This window comes from Nyctereutes procyonoides, unplaced genomic scaffold (genome assembly GCF_905146905.1).
Source record: "Nyctereutes procyonoides isolate TBG_1078 unplaced genomic scaffold, NYPRO_anot_genome, whole genome shotgun sequence".
In the NCBI taxonomy this organism is placed as follows: domain Eukaryota; kingdom Metazoa; phylum Chordata; class Mammalia; order Carnivora; family Canidae; genus Nyctereutes; species Nyctereutes procyonoides.
This window is the reverse complement of record NW_026575140.1, coordinates 78,899,911-78,919,102: the sequence shown is the minus strand read 5'-3', so window position 1 is coordinate 78,919,102 and position 19,192 is coordinate 78,899,911. Positions and strand designations below refer to the sequence as shown.

Sequence of the window (19,192 nt, the reverse complement as noted above, 5' to 3'; positions counted from 1 at the left end):
AAATACATCAGAATAAACGTTTGGTGAGAGAGATGAGGAAGCCAGGAGTAGTAAAAGGTCATTACCTTTATCTAAAGTGTTTGAAATGTTTACAAAAAAACATCTATGCATCATTTATGAACTTAACATTTAAAAATATTAAATAAAATCTATAATGAGAACGTCTGGCACATAGTAGGTCTTCACCACCCATGTATCCCTGTCCTGCTACCAAAAGTAATGAATACTTCAAACACAATAGACTGGTCCCAGCAATGTGTCCCACAAAAATGAAAGGTGTAAGACATAGCTGGGGGGAGAGAAGGCCCTCCCATGGCACATGGACAGTAGTGAGTTCGGGGGCTTGAGGGACAGAGGCGGGGGGAGCAAAAAGAGAAATAGCTGATACAGGTAGAAATGTCACTGACCAAGACACAACTGAACAAATGAGATCAGAGAAGTCAGTCTTGAGGAAACACAAAGACACACTCCAAGGAAAACAGAAGAGAACAGGATACTATAAGGGCTCTCTTACTGAGCTTCTACAACATTGCAAAAGTTCACATGCAATATACCCCTTAGCTCTCAGAGCAAGGGAATCATGACACCCATTTTATTTATTAAAGTATTCATTCATTCATTCATTCATTCATCATTCATGAGAGACACAGAGCCAGGCAGAGACACAGGCAGAGGGAGAAGCAGGCTCCATGCAGGGAGCCCGATGTGGGACTCAATCCCAGGACCCCGGGATCACGCCCTGAGCCAAAGGCAGATGCTCAACTGACGGAGCCACCCAGGCGCCCTCCAACACCCATTTTAGCCGCTGGACACTGAACTTCGGAGGGTGGAGGGGAGGAGGGGTGGTGGAGTGGAGGGGAGGAGGGGTGGCGGGGTGGCGGGGTGGAGGGGTGGCGGGGTGGCGGGGGTGGCGGGGTGGAGGGGTGGCGGTGTGGAGGGGTGGAGGGGGGTGGGCGGGGTGAGGGGTGGGCGGGGTGGGCGGGTGTGGAGGGGTGGAGGGCCGGGTGCGGTGTGGAGGGGTGGCGGGTGGAGGGGTGGCGGGGTGGCGGGGTGGAGGGGTGGCGGGGTGGAGGGTGGAGGGGTGCGGGGTGGCGGGTGGCGGGGTGGTGGTGGCTGGGGGTGGAGGGGTGGCGGTGTGGAGGGGTGGAGGGGTGGCGGGTGGGCGGGGTGGAGGGTGCGGGGTGGAGGGGTGGAGGGTGGCGGGTGGCGGGGTGGCAGGGGTGGCGGGGTGCGGGGTGAGGGGTGGAGGGGCTTGGCGGGGTGGAGGGCTGCGGGGTGGCGGGGGTGGCGTCGGTGGAGAGGGGTGGAGGGGTGGAGCGGGGGGGTGGAGGGGTGGCGGTGTGGAGGGGTGGCGGGTGGGCGGGTGGAGGGGTGGCGGGTTCGCCCGCGGCCACACAGCTGCTGGCGAAGGCAAGAGCCAAAGCCCAACTGCTCTCCTTGCTACCGCGCTTCACGCACAACCAAGAAAAACAAGCAGAGGTACAGATGTCAACAATCAAAGCAAAGATCCGACGCGGAGGAGCGGGTATGTAAGTGCAGACACAGGAGGCCCCGAGCCGCAGGAGGGGCGGGCGGAAGCGGCCGGGCCCCAGGCTTCCCGCCCGGGTCCCCGCGGAGCTCGCAGTCCTCCACCCGCGCCGGGCGCACCGAGAGACCAAACCTCCCGGCGCCTAGAAGGGCCCCAGCGCCGCGAGGAGGCGGGGCGAAGCGCGGCTTCCGGTTCCGGGCGCAAAGGCCCCACGTGTTCCGACCCGCCAGGCCCCGCGCGGCTCGGATCCGGCGGCGCTGCTTCGGCCGGGAGTGGGTGGGGGAGAAGCCGGGGCAGGGGAGGAGCCGCCGGAGCTGTCGGAGCCGTGAGTGCTGAGGGGCTGGGCCGGGCCGGGCCGGGCCGGATCGCGCAGAGCCGGGCAGGGCGGGGAAGGGGGGGTGGAGAGGGGGAGGCTGAGACCCCGCCCCCCGGAGCGATGGGGACATCGCGCTGCCGCGGAGCAGGGGCGGCTGCGGGGTGGTGAGGGGCCCGGGGCGTGGCGGTCCCCGGGGCTGCAGCGGCCGGGGCTCGGGCCTCGGGGACGCGGGGGGCGCTCCGGGCTCTCCTCGGTGCGGCCGCCGCCCTCCGCCCCCTCCCGAGGCCTGCGGAGACGCCGCCGGTTCGTCCCTCCCGCGGCTGCCGCGCCTGCCGGCCCCCCGGCACCGAGGGGGGTGCTCTGGGCCCCTTTACCCCCCAGCCCTTCCTCACCCCGCCTTCCAGACTGCCGAGGAGCACCCCTCTGCGCCCCGCCCCCCGGCCCTCCCGGCCCCGGCAAGCCCCATCACTTACCATCACCCCCCCCCGCCCCCCCAACACACTCCGCCGCGGTCTTACCGCCTCGGACACCGCCTGCCTGGCCTGTGGCTTCTCAGCTGCCCTGTGACCGACCCCTCGCTTCCCCTGAGGCTACCAGCTTCTGTCTCCACCTGCATCTCCCTCCCCCGCCCCAACCCCTCTGCACCCAGTTTGGGCACTTCCCCGGCACCACCCGTACCCACCGCAGGAGTGCGCGGGGCCTCGGCGGCTCGTCTGCTTGGGACCAAAAGTTTGTTAGTTCGTGTGCCACGGAGGTGCTTTCTGCGTTCTCTCGGGTGTCAGCCCGATTTTTATTTGCCTGGCCATCGGAGAGTCTCGTGTCCCAGGCGCCGCGACCTCCGCGCTGCCTCTGCCCGGGTGCCCTGGGCTGACCACCCCAAAGGGCAGGCTCCCAGGCCTAGCCGGGGTTTGGCCGCCTGGGTCCTGGACAGCGTTGCCGCCGCATCCAGGCTCCGGCTTGGGGTGGGGGTGTGGGGGGGTGTTGAGGGTTAGAACTGTTGCTTGCTCTCTCCGTGCACACACGGCAGGGGACACCCAGGGACACCCAGGGCAGCCTTCCTCCTCCTCCCGAGCCACGGAAAGCTAGTAGTGGAGCTCCCCCCGCTCCCCGCTCCCCTTCCCTCCTCCCAGCTTCTCTTCCAAGTTGCCCCGCGGGCTTGGTCCAGAAAGCCCCTAAAGAAGGGTGGTGAGAAAGCCATCGGGAGGCATGTCGGTGGGAAGTAGGTGACCACCAAGCAGTTAGGGTTTGTGGCCCTGTGTCTTGGGTAACTTTCTGCTGATACCTTCTAGTCTAAGCGGGTGGGCAGGGTGGGAGACAGGGAGGGAGGGGATTTTTCCTCTTAGGACCAAATACCTGGGATTCATAATCTTTCCCCCTTTCTCCTCCAGCTGTACCCCTTTTTGCACTCTTTTAAGTACTATATTGCAGTAGACAGTCATTTCAAGGGCACAGCAAGGTTTACTACACGATGTGAGGGACTCTTGGGCATTACAAACTATACAGATGAGGTAAGTTACAGGTTTACATTGTTTTCCAGTTAATTTGGCACAGGCATGAAACAACAGTCCTAGACTCTTTTGACTCTTGCAAACCCTCCTGTAAATTTGGCCAGCCCTGGAAAAGTTGGATGCTTTCTGCTTGAACCTCGGGTTTACTTCCTTTGCCTTAGGTACTGGCTCTCAAACTCACCCGTGCATCTCGAGCACCTGAAGGGAGAGCTTGTCGAGCAGATTGCTGGGGCCATCCCCAGATTTTCTGATAATAGGCCTGGGCCCAGGCTTGAAAATTTGCACATTTCTGACAAGTCTTTAGGTGCTCGTGCTGCTGGTTTAGGTTTCTCACACAGAGAACCACTGCCTTTGGCCAATCTCCTTCACATAAACAGTGCAGTGGTTTGGGGGATCAAAAGACCTGTGTGTGCACTTCTGTGTTAGAAACTAGTAATATGATCTCGTGTGGATAATTTAACCACGTAGGTCTGAGTTCTTTCGTTTTTAAAGTTAAGAAAGTGTACTTTAAAAAGAAAAAAAACCCTCCAAATGCTAGTGATCTTATGCCAAATGGAAGATGAAATAGTGATGAGTTTTTCCCTGGATTTTCTTAATTCTCTCAATAGGAGCTTCCATTTTGACCATATAGCTTATATCTGTATCTAGTTTTTTATTGCAAATTGATAGTATGCTAAAGTCCCTGCTGTTTCTTAACTGCTTTTTACATTCTTTAAGGTCTGAGCCAGGGCTTTTCTCCTTGTCTTCTCTGCCCAGCACCCTGAATTGTGTGGGATACACAATCAATACTCAGTAGATATTTGTAGAATGAGTAACCCTGTTCTCTTCCCTTTGAAGAAGTTCTGTGCCACATTGCCAGGCAGTGTATGGCTATGCCAACTTAATTCCCCCAGTGGATTGGGATAAATGCCAATGCGAAATTCCTAAAACTGACCCTGTGAGTGGTTTATTACCAAAGCCCCGGCACCCACTGATTTTGAATTTTAGTGCATCTGTATCCAAGTTGGAGTGAGAGAAATAGGTAAAATTCAACACCTCTTTATTTACTGAGCACCTTTTCTACCAAGCGTCTGACAAAGTTTTAGGCACTCGGAATATAACAATGTATTAAGAGATCCTTGCCATCCTGGGATGACTTATACTATTTGGACCATGGTTTAATCTGCAGTGGAAACCTGCTACTCTTCTGATTCCTGTGGCCCAGCAGGCATGGGTCCCATCTTTTATCATCATATAAGACTCTTGAATTGACTGTTCTGAATTACCCATATTTACTCCTCGGGCCAGGCTCTAGTTACAAGATATATTTTCCTGTTATTTGTCATTAAATAATGGTTCCTCTGACCGTCCATGTGATTGGCATTGACCGTGTTTATTGTAGTAATGAATTAGGTACAGCTAGTTTAACTCTGGCTGCAACATGGGAGCTGACACCCTCATCAGGATGGGTATCAGTTTTGATGAGTGCCCTTTTCCCATTTCAGATTAATTTGTGATGTTCTATTTTAAACTGAGGCCTGTAGATTGACCTGCTTTATTTAAGGCATTAACCACCTCTAGGTAACCATTAAGGTTAGAAAGCCTAGCTTCGTGTTGGAGGTTAACCAGTATCATCTGGATGGCCAGATACCCAATTCTGGACTCTTAGAATCTGTCTTTGGCTACTAGCCCATCTAAACTCTTGAGTAAATCCTTTTCACCATTTTAGGCTAATACATTATGGCCCAGGTATTCAATAAAGAAGCCATACATCCTTGTTCCTCTCCAAGTCCCTCTTATCACCATTACAAAGCAAGATGGTTTCTCAAAAGATGGTCCAGCTCTCTGCCTTTAAGTGGAGAATCATTCCCATTTCCAAGGTGGTACATCTTGAGGTAGAGCACAGATTGCGTGCCTCCAAAGGCAGAACTGCCAGCAGTCCAACATGGCCTTCTGGGCCTGTGGTCCACACGTATAGAAAAGATTTTCATTAAAAATAAAGTGAATTGCTACTGTTTTTATAGCTTTATTTCACAGTATTTGTGTTTATATTTACTCAATCACGTTTTTATACCCACCTTATACCTTGGTTCTAACCACAAAGACTACAGAATTTCAGGGCAAAAGATACTCGTGTCTTAGCTCCCACTGATTTCTTGTACCACCCACTGCCACTACTTATTTGGCCTCTGTTTGTTTCTTCCTGTCTTCCCCTTCACTCCAACTTACTCTGTTTCTTTGAAACCCATTGTAATAAGCTTTGAGCCACTCCTCCCCTTGTCACCCAGATATTTTATGCTGAAGCTAATGAAGGAACTATGTAAATGGCAAAAAAAAACTTAAGAGAAACAGTTTTTAAATATGGTTTGAAGCATGCTGATCATGATGTGTTAGAAGACCAAAAGTCAGTGAATGCATTCTCTTTCATTTCTCTGGCCTTCTGGGTTAAGTTTTCAAGGGATTTAGTAGCTGTACTAACTGGGCTTGCCCCAGATTGCCTCTTCCCAGGTAGAGAGAGGAGACAGCACTGTGACATTGGTAAGTAGAAGCACTGTTGGTATGGCCTTGGACAAGAGAACCTAGCTCTAAGGTTCTATCTGTATTCCAAGAGTCTTGTTTAATTTTAGCTGATAAGTCCTTCAAAGCAAGGACTCTTCTTTCACTTTAATACTTTGCTTTTGATATAACAGGAAACAGACCAATATTTTTCCTGTGCATTTAAATTTTTTTGGAATTACAATGAAATAAAGGACTGTTTGCTTGTTTATTGTTTAAATCTTTCCTTCTTCCCAAAAGGATTTAAAGCAATTTGAAGGAAGAGAACAAAATATATTGAGCATCTACTTACTCTACCAGTCTCTAAGCTGCAGTAATTTTATACATTACTTCATTCACTCCTTAAAACAACCATGGGAGATTTGTAGTATAGCCACATTTTGAAAACAAGACCAAGACTTAGAAAGTGTCACGTAGCCAGTAAACCAGGAAATGGATCCAAACCCAAGGTTACAAAGCCCCAGACCATTATGTGGAAAGCATGGATAAACATTTGTATACAGGATAATTAACCATAAAAGATCATTTTTCTGGTAGAAGGATCATACTAGATAATCTTTATTTTTTTAAAAGATTTTATTTATTTATTCATGAGAGACACACAGAGAGACAGAGACACAGGCAGAGGGAGAAGCAGGGTCCCTGCGGGGAGTCCAGTGGAGTACTCAATCCCAGAACCCCAGGATCACAACCTGAGCCAAAGGCAGAGGCTCAACCACTGAGCTACCCAGGCGTCCCCAGATAATCTTTCATTTTAAAGAAGAATACAGCAGGGTGCCTAGGTGGCTCAGTCAGTTAAGTGTCCGACTGTCAATTTCATCTCAGGTCATGATCTCAGGATTATGAGATGGAACACCACATTGGGCTCCATGCTGAGTGTAAAGCCTGTAAGAGTCTCTCTGTTCCTCCCCCTTTAGCCCTCACCATTCACTCTCTCCCTCCCTCCCTCTCTAAGAAAAAAATATAACATTAGAACAGGGCAGTTAACAGTTTTTATTAGGTGATTTCTATTCTAGAACAATGAGAGGACTATTTGGAAGGTCTGATTGGCTCCAGAGTACAGACGTATCCAGATTTCCAGGTTATGGGCCAGCATTAGGGTAAAAAATAGAATGGGAGACAGGAAGGGAAATAGGTATTTGCTAAATGTTATCATTTGAACCTCTCTGGTTACTACTGAAGATTATTTGCCAGTAAATAGATCACTGTCTCTCCATTGTGTAGACACTAATATGACCACAAAACTTGTCGTCATTCAGGGTTCAGAAAGCTCTCTGCAAGTAATAAGACTTTAAGGTAGGGAACCAGATATCCTTTCATTGCCTGCAGTTTTCTGTTCTTGTCAATGGAATGGAGTTACCGCTTTCACTGGCATGTGACACATTCAGATAAGGGGCAGAGGTAACTGGACCAAAGACTAGAGAAGGCCTTTGTCTTTTCCACATCTCCCCAGTCCTGCTTCATACAGCCTAGAAACACACTCAAGAGACTAGGTCATGGAGCTCACCCAGCCCTAGGCTCATGAAGCCTATCTGTAGACCTTGTTTCAGAGCTTTCTGGAACCAAGTCCTATGCCCTTGCTGGCCTGGCTTCAGTCTCTATATAGTCCTCTTCAGTTTTTATCCGTCATTATGGAACCCTTCCAAGACAGACATTGAGGGAAGGTATCAGAATAGCTAAGGCAACAGATTGCAAGGTGAATTTACAGTGTACCATATCCCACAAACTGTAGAATAAAACAATGTCCGTTTTCTCTTTCTAATACACTTGACATTCACACAGCACATTTTAGTTCATAAGCTCACACAGTTCATCTAATCCTGTGAGTTAGGAGAGGGCTTTCCCCTTTACAAGGGCTCTTGTGTGTGTTATCTCATGGAAGTCTTAGAGCTGCTCCAGTTACTTAAGGATGTGGGGCTGGGACCCACATCTTTGGATACCTAATCCAGTGTTCTGTCCATGGCACCACCTGCCTCCCATTCCTTCCCATCTCTCGCCCCACTGGGGACTCCTCTTCTGCCCTCCATCTCACTATTGCTGATCTATTTGCCATCATCTCTTCCTAAGCTGCCAAAGTAAATCCAAAACAAGCAATGGGAACCTCAATTCATGATTTCTGAAGATGATTTAGAAATGGCAGGTTCATTTTTCTTTAGAGAGCAAAGCCCCATGAGAGCAGAAATGCTTCTGTCAATGCAGAACTTTTATAGACTCCATAGTAGATAATCTCTGGTAGCCAGTGCTATGTGTAAACAAGGAGAGCTTCTAGTCTGCTTCCCTGGGCATGGGTTCTCAGACTTTGAAGATAATTGAGATCCCTTCATTAAGCCAAAAGACTTATTGATTCCATCTTCTCTCAGGACCTCCCCCCCCCCCAAAAAAAAAAGTCTCACTGAAGGTGGACATAAAATGTTAAAAACTACAAACCGTGTAGAAAACAGACCATCATGAGGTAGAGACAGCAGATTCAATAGGTAGGGAAATTACCACATAAAGATCTAGAAAATTCGAGAACTCTTTAAAGCAGACTATGAAAGAATGTAGTGGATATTTGAGGGTCCTGGAAGGAAGAGAAATAAGATCATAAATGAATGAAGAGCCATTTGAGATAGAGATGATAAGATCAATAATAGGGTCATTGAAATTACAGTCAGTTTGATGGGCAGCATCACATTAGACCCAGCTCTTAAGGGTGGATTGTTAACCTTGAATGTGCATCTTAGACTTGTAATGAAGCCCAAAAAGACAGAAAAACGAAGAATCCCTCAGGCTGAATGTAGAGAGTGCTCTAGAGAAGGCAGGACCCGGAAGAGCAGGGGTGAAACTTGAACCAAGTCATTCATTCAACATGCAAGTGCCTGTTAAGGCCGGTGTGGTATAGGGGATGGTCCCGTTCTCAAAGAGTCCTGTTACTACCTTTCAGTGGTTCATAATGACTCAACAAGGGATATGAGTAGAGATGAGATGGATGAATTTGAAAGACACTTGGAGGAATTAACAAGACCCGTGAATTTAAAAAGAAGTAGAAACAGTGGAGGGAAAGGTGGGCTCTTCCCTGATAAAAAGCAGGAAGAAAATTTTAAAGTGGAGGTTTATTCTTTTAAATTCACTTAGTAGGCACTTTATTATATGTGGTGGAGATTGATCGAAAACCTAACTTGAAGGCCCTAACTTTAAGGAGTTTCTCAGGAATGAGAAACTGTGGATCTGTGGTATCACAGTATCAATACCGCAGATATTGTGAGAGAGGCGTGCCCAGGTTGCTGTAGAAGTGATTCTACATTGGTTTCTAACCATTTTACGGGTAGGGGGAATGGAATCAAAACATCTGAGAGACCTGAAGTCAGAGCTGCCTTATAAGTAAAGTTTCACCTAATGAAGGGTAAAGAATCAGAAAGAACAACATGCTGTAAAGCAAAAGGGCATAGGGCTTGTATGTTCTTCCCATGTACACACTCTGTGTGTCTGTGTGTGTGTTTGTTTGAAAGGGTTGAAGAGAAGGTGAAAGTTAACAAGATGAAAGTCGGCTTAATATACAATACGTAAGAGTTTGCTTTTCACTTCTAAGACAAGGAGGAATGGTTGAAGATCTTAAATAGGCGAGGGACATGATTCCATTTGCCCAGAGTGCTGGTCACTCTTGTGATACTGTCATTGGTAACTTGCAGGGAACAAACCTGGAGGCAGGTAGCTCACGATTGGAGGCGGTTGGAGTAATCCCGACAAGAACTGATAAGGACCTACAGTGTAAATCATGGGAGTGAAGAAGAGGGGACATGTTAAGAAATGGAACACACCATGCGGCATTGGAGGTTGGGGGGTGTGAATGTTGCATTTAAAAGGAACAGCCTTCCTACAGGCATGGTGACGTGAAAAGACACCCCCTTTTGGTTGGAAGGTCAGCAACGTACCCCTTCTAGCTCGTTGATAACACAGCAAAGGGTGGGATATGGGGCTTGAAAAATCATCTGAGGGGCGATTGTGAAGCGGTTCATGTACCATGCCAAGGATTTTATAGCTGATCTTAACTAACAGAGTATTTTTAAATGTTGAATGTGCAGTTGTGCACTGTAATTTAGATAATATTTAACATTGGGTTGCCATTGCTCTTCTAAGCATGGTACTGATAGTGACATGTTTAATCCTCATAGTCATGCTATTATATGGATACTGTTCTTACCTCCAAGCCATAAATGGGCAAACAGGCAAGGGGGCATAGAAACTTAACTATGGCTTCACATCTATGAAATAGCACAGGCCAAAATTAAACCCTGGCAGTCTGACACCAGGACTCTCACTCCTGCCTTACACAGCTTGGGTGCTTCTCATCAGACACATCAAAACCACACCTAGCATTTCTAAAGACACAGTTGCCTCCATTGACCAAATCCCAAGGATCCAGAAAAGTGTTGAATGATAGTTATTTTGCAAAAACCCCACCATAATTATGCTGCCTTGCACTCATGGTTGAGTCCTGCAGGGACCCCAGTTAGGAAGTTATGGCAGTAGCCCAGGCAAGAGCTGAGGGCCCAAACTAAAGCAGTCTGTGGCAAAGGAGGAGGAAACAGATTTAGAGGCTTAAGAGGTAGAATTGGTTTAATGAGCTGTAAGCAATGGGGAAGAATCAGTCCAAAGATTACAGAGTTGAGTGTTTACTTAGCAAATGATGATCTCAGCCAAGACAGGATCCCAGGAAGAGGGGTGAATTTGGGAGTCAGCATCCTGAATTCAATTTTGAACACTTGGGTTTGAGGATCTGGAGGTCTTCCCTTTAAGATGTCTTAATGAGCAGGAGATCGCTTTTGGGGGCGCCTGTGTACCAGCAGCCGTGTAAAGGGCTTTCCTCACTCTTACCTCGTACAAGCTCCCCGTCAAATCTCTGAGAGTTCCCATTTTACAGAAGAGTTAAATTGAGTGTGGTTCAATTTGAAATGAACTTTCATAAAGGCTTCCCCATCTGTTTCAGCCTGACTGATGTGTGTCTTCTCAGAACACACATCCTGCTGTATATGTAAACACGTGTGTGACACAGATGGTGGTCAGTACCACGTGTTCTAGCAGGCGATGAGCGGTGTCCTTTGTCCTCGCCATTTTCCTTGCAGATTGACAGTGTTCATGAAGTAGAGATGCAGTTTTTTTGTTTCTCTAGGGGGTGTGAACCCAGCCTAGGAAACCTCATCCAGGATGAGGCCTAGATCATCATATTTCAACCAAATTTATTTATAGCTGATGGTTGCGGAGATCAGGAGCAGGGGATTTAATAATGTGAGGAAGTGTTATGTGTGTGGGGTTAGGAGAACTCAGAATTGTCATCCCTGTGCATAACCTCCTGCTTATACTGTTGTTTGTCTCTACTTCTCTGCCCCAGGTCCCTTGGGAGAAACTCCTTGAGGTGCCCAGGCTGAGACTGGGGGGTAATGACAGTGTGAGTTCTAGATGGTGTGAGATCCCTACCCCCGCCCAGAGCCAAACAATGGCTACAGCCTTGGAACCAGAGGACCAGGATCTTTGGGAAGAAGAGGGAATTCTGATGGTGAAATTGGAAGATGATTTCACCTGTAGGCCAGAGTCTGTCTTACAGAGAGATGACCCTGTGCTTGAGACCTCACACCAGAACTTCCGGCGCTTTCGCTACCAGGAAGCATCAAGCCCCCGAGAAGCTCTCATTCGACTGCGAGAACTTTGTCATCAGTGGCTGAGGCCAGAAAGACGGACAAAGGAGCAGATCCTAGAGCTGCTCGTGCTAGAACAATTCCTTACTGTCTTGCCTGGAGAACTGCAGAGCTGGGTGCGGGGCCAACGGCCAGAGAGTGGCGAGGAGGCAGTGACGCTGGTGGAGGGTTTGCAGAAACAACCCAGGAGACCAAGGCGGTGGGTGAGGAGGGGGAGTCCTGATCTGTGTGACGTGGAGGGGGACTATTTGCTGGAAGGATGGATTTTGGGGTAGAGCATACAGAGTCCCCATCATTTACCCTTTAAAGCTAAGTGGCTCTGCTCTTGGGTTGCCCCTAGATCCATTAGGGGCAGGAATGTGTGTGTGTGTCTGTGTGTGTGAGTGAGTGAGTGTGACTTTCTGGTTTTTTTAAACACCTGCCAAGGACCATCTTAGGGCCCTTAGCACTGCAGGGTCATATAGCTTTGGTTTTCCTTTCTTTGGCTATCGAACCTCCAGTTCCTGGGGAGGCCAATTTTGTGACTTCCTCAAAGGTTCTAGACTCTTGGGCACAGATCCCCCTCCCAGGACAATATGACAAGGAAACAAACCACAAGGAGAGCTACAGGTGGGAGAGGTGGAGATGGGAAGGACCGGTATCTCAGAGCCATGGGTGATAGGAGTAGGCTGAGGGGAGTGAGGAAGCCGTGAAGCATCTAAACGTCCCTGCCTTGTCCTAATGAAGAGAACCTTCAACAATTCTTGCATGCCTCCATGGAACCAGAGACTCCCATCCTCTCCTGGGATCCTCTGAGAGTGTTTCTGTTGGTAGCTTTCCCTAAAATAAGCCCTGTTGTCAACTGAGACTTTCCTCTTGACTCCATGCTGACTGGAAATTGGAATTATTCCCAGGTGACTGTCCATGTTCATGGCCAGGAGGTCCTGTCAGAGGAGACCATACATCCAGGAGCAGACCCCGAGTCACCTTGCGAGCTGCAGAACCCTGTGCATACCTTGCTTCCTGAGGCATCCCGTGAGGAGACCATCCAGAGCCCAGATCTGAGGCCACCAGAAGAGCAGAGCCTCTGCCATGAATTGGAGTTCCAGCCCCTGCGGGAGAGCGGTGGGAAGCCTCAACAGAAAGGGGGCATTGTGGCAGGCAGAGTGTGGGAATGGGGATGTTTCCCGCCTATGAAGGAGGCTAGGTGGAGCAGAGTGGGAATAAATCAGAATTCAGGATGTTGAGACAATAGTAGCTAGAGTTCCCCCAGAAACTGGGCCAAGCTTGAGGAGCCAACCAATCCTTGGGTGTCCTCTTGGCATTTCAGTAGAGTTCCAGATGGTGACATTGGGATGACTTGAGCTGCCCTTAGACCAACTTCTTGATTCCTACCAAAGAGGATGAGAGCTGTTTGCCAGTTACAGGGGCACGCTGCACATCACTCATCTCTGCTGCCTTTTCTTCGTAGAGGTTCCAGTGTCCCAGGACCCAGACCTTCCTGAAGAGAGGAATGCCGGAAACCCAGAGATGGTTGCCCTTCTTACAGCTCTTTCACAGGTGTGCTCTAGTTTCTGTCCAAGTCTGTGCCGCAGAGAATTCGAAGAACCACCAGGCATTAGCTGTACACTGAACAGGTCGGACAGGACACAAATTTCTACTCTGCTTTTGCCAACGTAGGTTCTCAGTTCTAGATGTGTCTGCATCCAGTGGGAGGAATTACAACAGTCTCAGTTGGATCTGCAGGCTCCGGAGCCTCTATTTGCCCCTGCCCAGAGAAGGAGAACTAACAATATGGGATTCTTTTATTTATATGTTTATTTTTATTTATTCATGAGAGAAATAGAGGCAGAGACATAGGCAGAGGGAGAAGCAGGCTCCCTGCGGGGAGCCCAATGTGGGACTCGATTTCAGGGCCCAGGGATCACAACCTGAGCCAAAGGCAGACGCTCAACTGCTGAGCCACGCAGTTGCCCAAAGGGGTTCTTCTACGACACTGCACTACAACCCAGAAGTTGCCGAATGAGGGCTTGTTTTTTGTTTTATAGTAGTGAACTTGATAGTCATTTGTAAGAATGGCTGTCTGCTTCAGAAATGACTTCTGGAACTGTGTGGTGTCCACTGGCAGGGACTGCACTCAGGCCTTGCCACGTAGGAAGCTCTCACCATGGTCAGGTCACTAAACTGAGACTGGAGAGGAAAGGAATAGAACACATCTGTGGTTTTGGGTTATAGTCTCGCTATGGCAGAAGGTCCTGTGTGTGCTGTGCCAACGGTGTAGGTGACGGGGGTGGCTGGAGGTCAGTTAGGGAGAGCTCTCCAGAAAAGGTGAATTTTTGCACAAATGTAGGTGGCATCAAAGCATCAAATAGGGAGTTAATGAGGACTTTTAAGACTTTTCTTATATATTTTAATCAATATGCTCAAGAAGAAGAGCAGAGGCTGGCCCTGAGAGAAAGCAGTGGAACTGAGGGGTCCAGAGGAGGAAGTTGGAAATGCAAAAGTAGGAAGTCGGGTAGCAGTAGCCAAGGGTATAGCAGGTTTCCCAAAAGGCCCCCAGGGTCCTGTGTGTGCTCTTTTTGTCTTCTGGAGTAACCTTCATTCCATGAATGAACTAGGAGCTTCAGGAAGCATCCTGTTACAACTGAAGTCTGTGTCGTTTCAGGGATTGGTAACTTTCAAGGACGTGGCTGTGTGCTTCTCCCAGGACCAGTGGAGCGATCTGGATCCAGCACAGAAAGAGTTCTATGGAGAATATGTCTTGGAAGAAGACTGTGGAATTGTGGTCTCTTTGTGTAAGGAATTTCAAGTGTTTTCTAGAGTGTTCTGAGCCCAGAGGTCTTTCTCCTATTGGAAACTGTGGGGGTCTTAGACCTTAGACTGTATGCACCACGCTTCTCTTATGCCTGCCCCACCAGTGAGATTGAAGGATTAGCTAAGGAAGACAATATCCTTCCAAGTTAAAGGGAAGAGATGCCTAGAAAGTGGTTGGAAACTTCTAATAAAGTGAAGTTATGTTACAGCTTTAGCGTATTTGAGGTAGCATGTGAGTTTTGGAACAAGCAATAGAAGTTGAGGATGATCTGCTTGCTTGAATATGGGAAAAGAGGGCGTATTAGCAATCCTTGATTATTGAGTTGCAGACGAAGGGCAAGAAATATGCAGGATTTGGTGAGAGGTGCTCGAGCTAAAAAGACCAGATTTGATCCACTGACCAGGCTGTCCATTTGTTCTATACAGTCTACCCGACAGCAAAGATCTGCTCTTAACTCAGGGAATTGCTGAACCAATCATAATGTCCCGCTTTCCCTCTCTTGAGCAGCATTTCCAATCCCCAGACTAGATGAGATCTCCCACGTTAGAGAGGAAGAGCCTTTGGTCCCAGATATCCCAGAGCCTCAAGAGCCTCAAGAGCCCGAAATCCTGAGTTTTACCTACACAGGTGAGGAATACAAAAGGCATCTTCCCCCGCAGAGCTGGCACTTCCCCTCTCCCTCTGGGGTGCCCCTCTTCATCGGTTCTTCTAACCTGTTGGCCATTACCCCTGTCTCCCTCTGAATGCCAGATTCTTCTGTCCTCATCCTCCTCTTTCCCCTCCCATCGTTCTTGTGAGGGACATGTCATGCAAAATGGTGAGAAAAGATAAACGGGAACTTGGGAACGCAGCTGTAGTCATCTACTAAGCAGGTCACCTAAACTCTTGGTCCTCAGTGTCCACATTTGTGAAATGAGGATAACAGTCCTTGTCCACCCTAAGGCTTGTCAACAGCATGAGATAACATATAAGAAAGTGCCTGGCACATAATAGAATTCAGTTGACTGGTTATTTCCTTCTTTCCCAGCCTCAACAGTTATGAAACATGGGCTTCTCTCTATGTGGTCTTGCCTTTCCAAGACTGTTTAAAAATCCCGCCGTTGTGTGGAAGGCATCATCATCTCTATAATTTCTCCTGTTCTCTTATCCTCTCTATAGGAGATAGGAGTGAAGATGAAGAATATCTTGAGCAGGAAGATCTAAGTTTGGAGAATCTACACAGATCAATTTTGGGAGATCCAGAAATTCACCAGACTCCAGACTGGGAAATAGTCTTTGAGGATGATCCAAATAGACTTAACGAAAGATTTGGTACCAATATTTCTCAAGTTAATAGTTTATCGAGTCTTCAAGAAACCATGCCTATCCACCCCCTGTTAGGGAGACACCATGACTGTCCTGTATGTGGGAAAAGTTTCACTTGTAACTCACACCTTGTTAGACACCTGAGAACTCACACAGGAGAGAAACCCTATAAATGTATGGAGTGTGGAAAAAGTTACACGCGGAGCTCACATCTTGCCAGGCACCAGAAGGTTCACAAAATGAGCACTCCTTATAAATTTCCCCTAAACCGGAAGAATTTGGACAAGACCTCCCCTCTGGCTCAGGCTGAGAGAACTCCACCGGTTGAGAAACCCTATAGATGTGACGATTGTGGAAAAAACTTCCGCTGGACCTCAGACCTTGTCCGGCATCAGAGGACACACACAGGAGAAAAACCCTTCTTCTGTACTATTTGTGGCAAAAGCTTCAGCCAGAAATCTGTGCTGACAACACACCAAAGAATCCACCTTGGTGGCAAACCCTACCTGTGTGGAGAGTGTGGAGAGGACTTCAGTGACCACAGGCGTTACCTGGCACACCGGAAGACACACGCGGCTGAGGAGCTATATCTCTGTAGCGAGTGCGGGCGTTGCTTCAACCACAGTGCCGCATTTGCCAAGCACCTAAGAGGACATGCCTCAGTGAGGCCCTGCCGGTGCAATGAATGTGGGAAAAGTTTCAGTCGGAGGGACCACCTTGTCAGGCATCAAAGAACCCACACTGGCGAGAAACCATTCACATGCCCTACCTGTGGAAAAAGTTTCAGCAGGGGCTATCACTTAATCAGGCATCAGAGGACCCATTCAGAAAAGACCTCCTAGCTAGGTCCCCATGTTCTGCATTCAGCCCTCCCAGGGAAGGCGAGGAGAAGCCCTCTTGTCAGCTTGGGAAGACCTTTTCCGGGGAGTCTCCCTGACTTGCCCAGATCTACATCACCTCTTCCCACAGCTAAATAAAATCCCCTAGGCAGAACCTCTCAGCTTCCTACACCTCAAGGAGTTGTTTTTTTTTTTTTGTTTTGTTTTGTTTTTTTTTGCCCAAAGTACAACCTGGGTGGAGGCTCTTTCTTGACTGGAGTGCTCCTGCCTCTACCTCATGGGTATGAAGTAGGAGATTTAAAAGACTTCCAAGGTTGTGGTTATTATATTTTCCCCAAAGTAGGCTGTTGCATATCCTAAAGACTGCTCCACAGCCTCAAGTATAAAGTCGCCCAGGGACAGCCCTTTAGGTTTGGTAAGGGACCGGCTTCTAGGATCCTGTCCTTACTGGGCTCAAATCTTAAAGCACACAGCCCTGAACTCCAGGCAGGAGATTGTACCTGATGGCTCTGCCACACACTCAACGGGATAACTCTACAAATCTCTCACTGGTCCACTTCTTCACCATGCACTTTCCTTCAGTCCTGGGGAGAGATGGGAGAAGTGTCTGATGGGGGGAAAACCTCGAGGCTGTTTCATATGGACCTTGTCAGGCTGCTCCCTTCCCCATTGCCAAAATACCAGGTGCCAGGCCCTGCTAGAAAGGAGGACCTAGTCAGAAGCCCCTCTTCATGCAGGGTGTTTTCCTATTAGAATACTCATGCCCACCCTTCCTACTGTTCTACCGCCTCTTGGTTTTGCCCCCAGCACTTCTACTACAAGTGAGGTGTAACAGCTGGGTGCTGGGGGATTCAGTAAAGCATAATGAAATCATAACAAAATATCTACATTCCCACATGTGTACAAGCCTGCCCATCCTGCCCTCTTCGCGTGGGTTTGTGAAGGGATTTTGGAACAGTGTCAGCTCACGTAGGTACTAAAATAATTACAGAATCATGATTGACTGGGTCACTTCATTTACATGAAGAAACCAAGAAGACCTGAGACCAAATTATGGAAAAAAAAAATTTTTTTAAAGCTATTGCTGCTGGCTAAGGCCATCAAGACTATACTGACACCCAGCCCCGATCATCCCTGCCTTGGTCCTCTGATATCAGGGAAAATTATGAACCCCAGCACTGGGACCCTGAAGAATTTACCAGGAGTAAATGGCTTTCATGTATTTGCGTTGTTTGCTTTTTCTTATGTGATTTCATTTTTATGTAATTAAGAACTAAATAGTAGTATCTCATGGCCTGATAGTAGGATCTCTGTTGCCTGATAAAGGTTCCTTGGAGATGAGGCTGAATAATTAAGAACCTCACCTGCTCTGCTTGTGGGAGTGGCAAGGACTGGATGAGCATCCTCCATATATGGAGCACAGGGTATGGGATTAAAGCATGAGAAGGGAGACTGTCTTCTGTGCCTGGTTTCTTCAGCTATTTCTCAATCCATTATGTGCCAGTGTGTACAGAGAAAATGGGTAGGATAACAAGACCCCAACCCTAACCGCTCCACGAGGCAATTCTCCACGATACTCCAGTTGGCCAGATTAGCTTTAATACCAGTAAGCCATTGTCCTGGAAATAGACACAGAATAAATGAAAATAACACCAGCAGCCACATTCCCTGGACTTTTACATTTTATCTGTTCACTTTCCAAGGTTTCAGATTCCCGATGGTTCTGAACATCATACATACAGAGACCAGGGAGTACAGAGTAGTTTTCCATGAGGATGGGGGAGGCATGGCATGGCATGGCCAGCAGAGCCAAAGGTGGAATCATGGCATGATGAGGTAAGATCAGTGCCTGTGGTTTGCAGAAGACCCTCCTAATGTGCAGACATTTCTGAAGTCTAGATCCAAGATCCAAGGTCTGAGCACAATTCATGCTGGGTGGGAAAGATAGCCTCAAGAGATCATTTTTCTTGTACCAGTTATGGGAGCTGATAACATTCTGGAGGTAAAAGAACAGTGACTATTCTAAGATTTTATTTATAAGAGACACACAGGCAGAGGAAGAAGCAGGCTCTCTGCAGGGAGCCTGATGCAGAACTCAATCCCAGGACCTAGCATCAACCTGAGCCAAAGGTAGACCCAACCACTGAGCCACCTAGGTGCCCCAAAGAGTGGCTTTATTCACTGATTTACCTGTGTTACTGCAATAAGTGAGAGACTGTAAAGAGCATTATATGTGAGGGAAAATCTGAGAGACTGGTCCAATTTGTTGGAATGTCACAGTGGTATATTGTTAGTTCCTCTACAAAGTGTCATATGCTGACACTAAATCCCTGCTTCCTTGTAAAAAGCCATATTTTCTGAGGTTCATGGAGGGGCATGCTATCTCCTAAACCTGAGCATGAGCCAAACTGCAGTTTGCAGCAGAAGGGCCCATGCAAGAACCTGCAGGGAGCAAGAGGGTTGAAGAGCTGAAGAGGCACAAGTGCTGGTCCACCCATTACCCTTAAGGGATCCCCAGTAGAATTTTGTAACCGTTGAATACTGATGTTCTCGAGTACCGTACTAAAACTAAAAGTTTCTGGAGAATAAAGAGGCAGGATTTTAAAGATAATATTTGGAGGAAACTATAAAGTAATCAACAACTCAAGAAAATTGATGAGTGCTGGAAATGATGAAATCACATGCTAATAAAGTT

The 19,192-nt window shown here is 48.2% G+C and overlaps 1 protein-coding gene across 4 annotated transcripts; it reads left to right on the top strand.

Moving 5' to 3' along the window:
• The first annotated feature begins 1,768 nt into the window (after positions 1-1,768).
• Positions 1,769-16,651, top strand: ZNF202 (zinc finger protein 202). 4 transcript variants are annotated; one of them, XM_055306418.1, is made up of 7 exons: positions 1,769-1,853; positions 11,256-11,762; positions 12,453-12,663; positions 13,010-13,098; positions 14,204-14,333; positions 14,861-14,980; positions 15,512-16,651. In XM_055306418.1, exons 2-7 carry the CDS (start codon positions 11,361-11,363, stop codon positions 16,498-16,500), a joined length of 1,941 nt encoding a protein of 646 aa, XP_055162393.1. In that variant the 5' UTR covers positions 1,769-1,853; positions 11,256-11,360; the 3' UTR covers positions 16,501-16,651. The 4 variants fall into 4 exon arrangements, with proteins under 4 accessions (XP_055162393.1, XP_055162394.1, XP_055162392.1 ...); XM_055306419.1 differs by lacking the exon at positions 1,769-1,853 and adding an exon at positions 3,186-3,352; XM_055306417.1 differs by lacking the exon at positions 1,769-1,853 and adding an exon at positions 3,186-9,785.
• The last annotated feature ends 2,541 nt before the right edge of the window (positions 16,652-19,192 follow it).

Excerpts from the sequence above, each read along its gene's own strand:
- ZNF202 (XM_055306416.1), top strand. The coding sequence starts at position 11,166 with ATGTGTGTGGGGTTAGGAGAACTCAGAATTGTCATCCCTGTGCATAAC. Across the intron at positions 11,763-12,452 it reads CCAGGAGACCAAGGCGGTGG|GTGACTGTCCATGTTCATGG; the intron begins GTGAGGAGGGGG and ends AATTATTCCCAG. Across the intron at positions 14,981-15,511 it reads CCTGAGTTTTACCTACACAG|GAGATAGGAGTGAAGATGAA; the intron begins GTGAGGAATACA and ends TCCTCTCTATAG.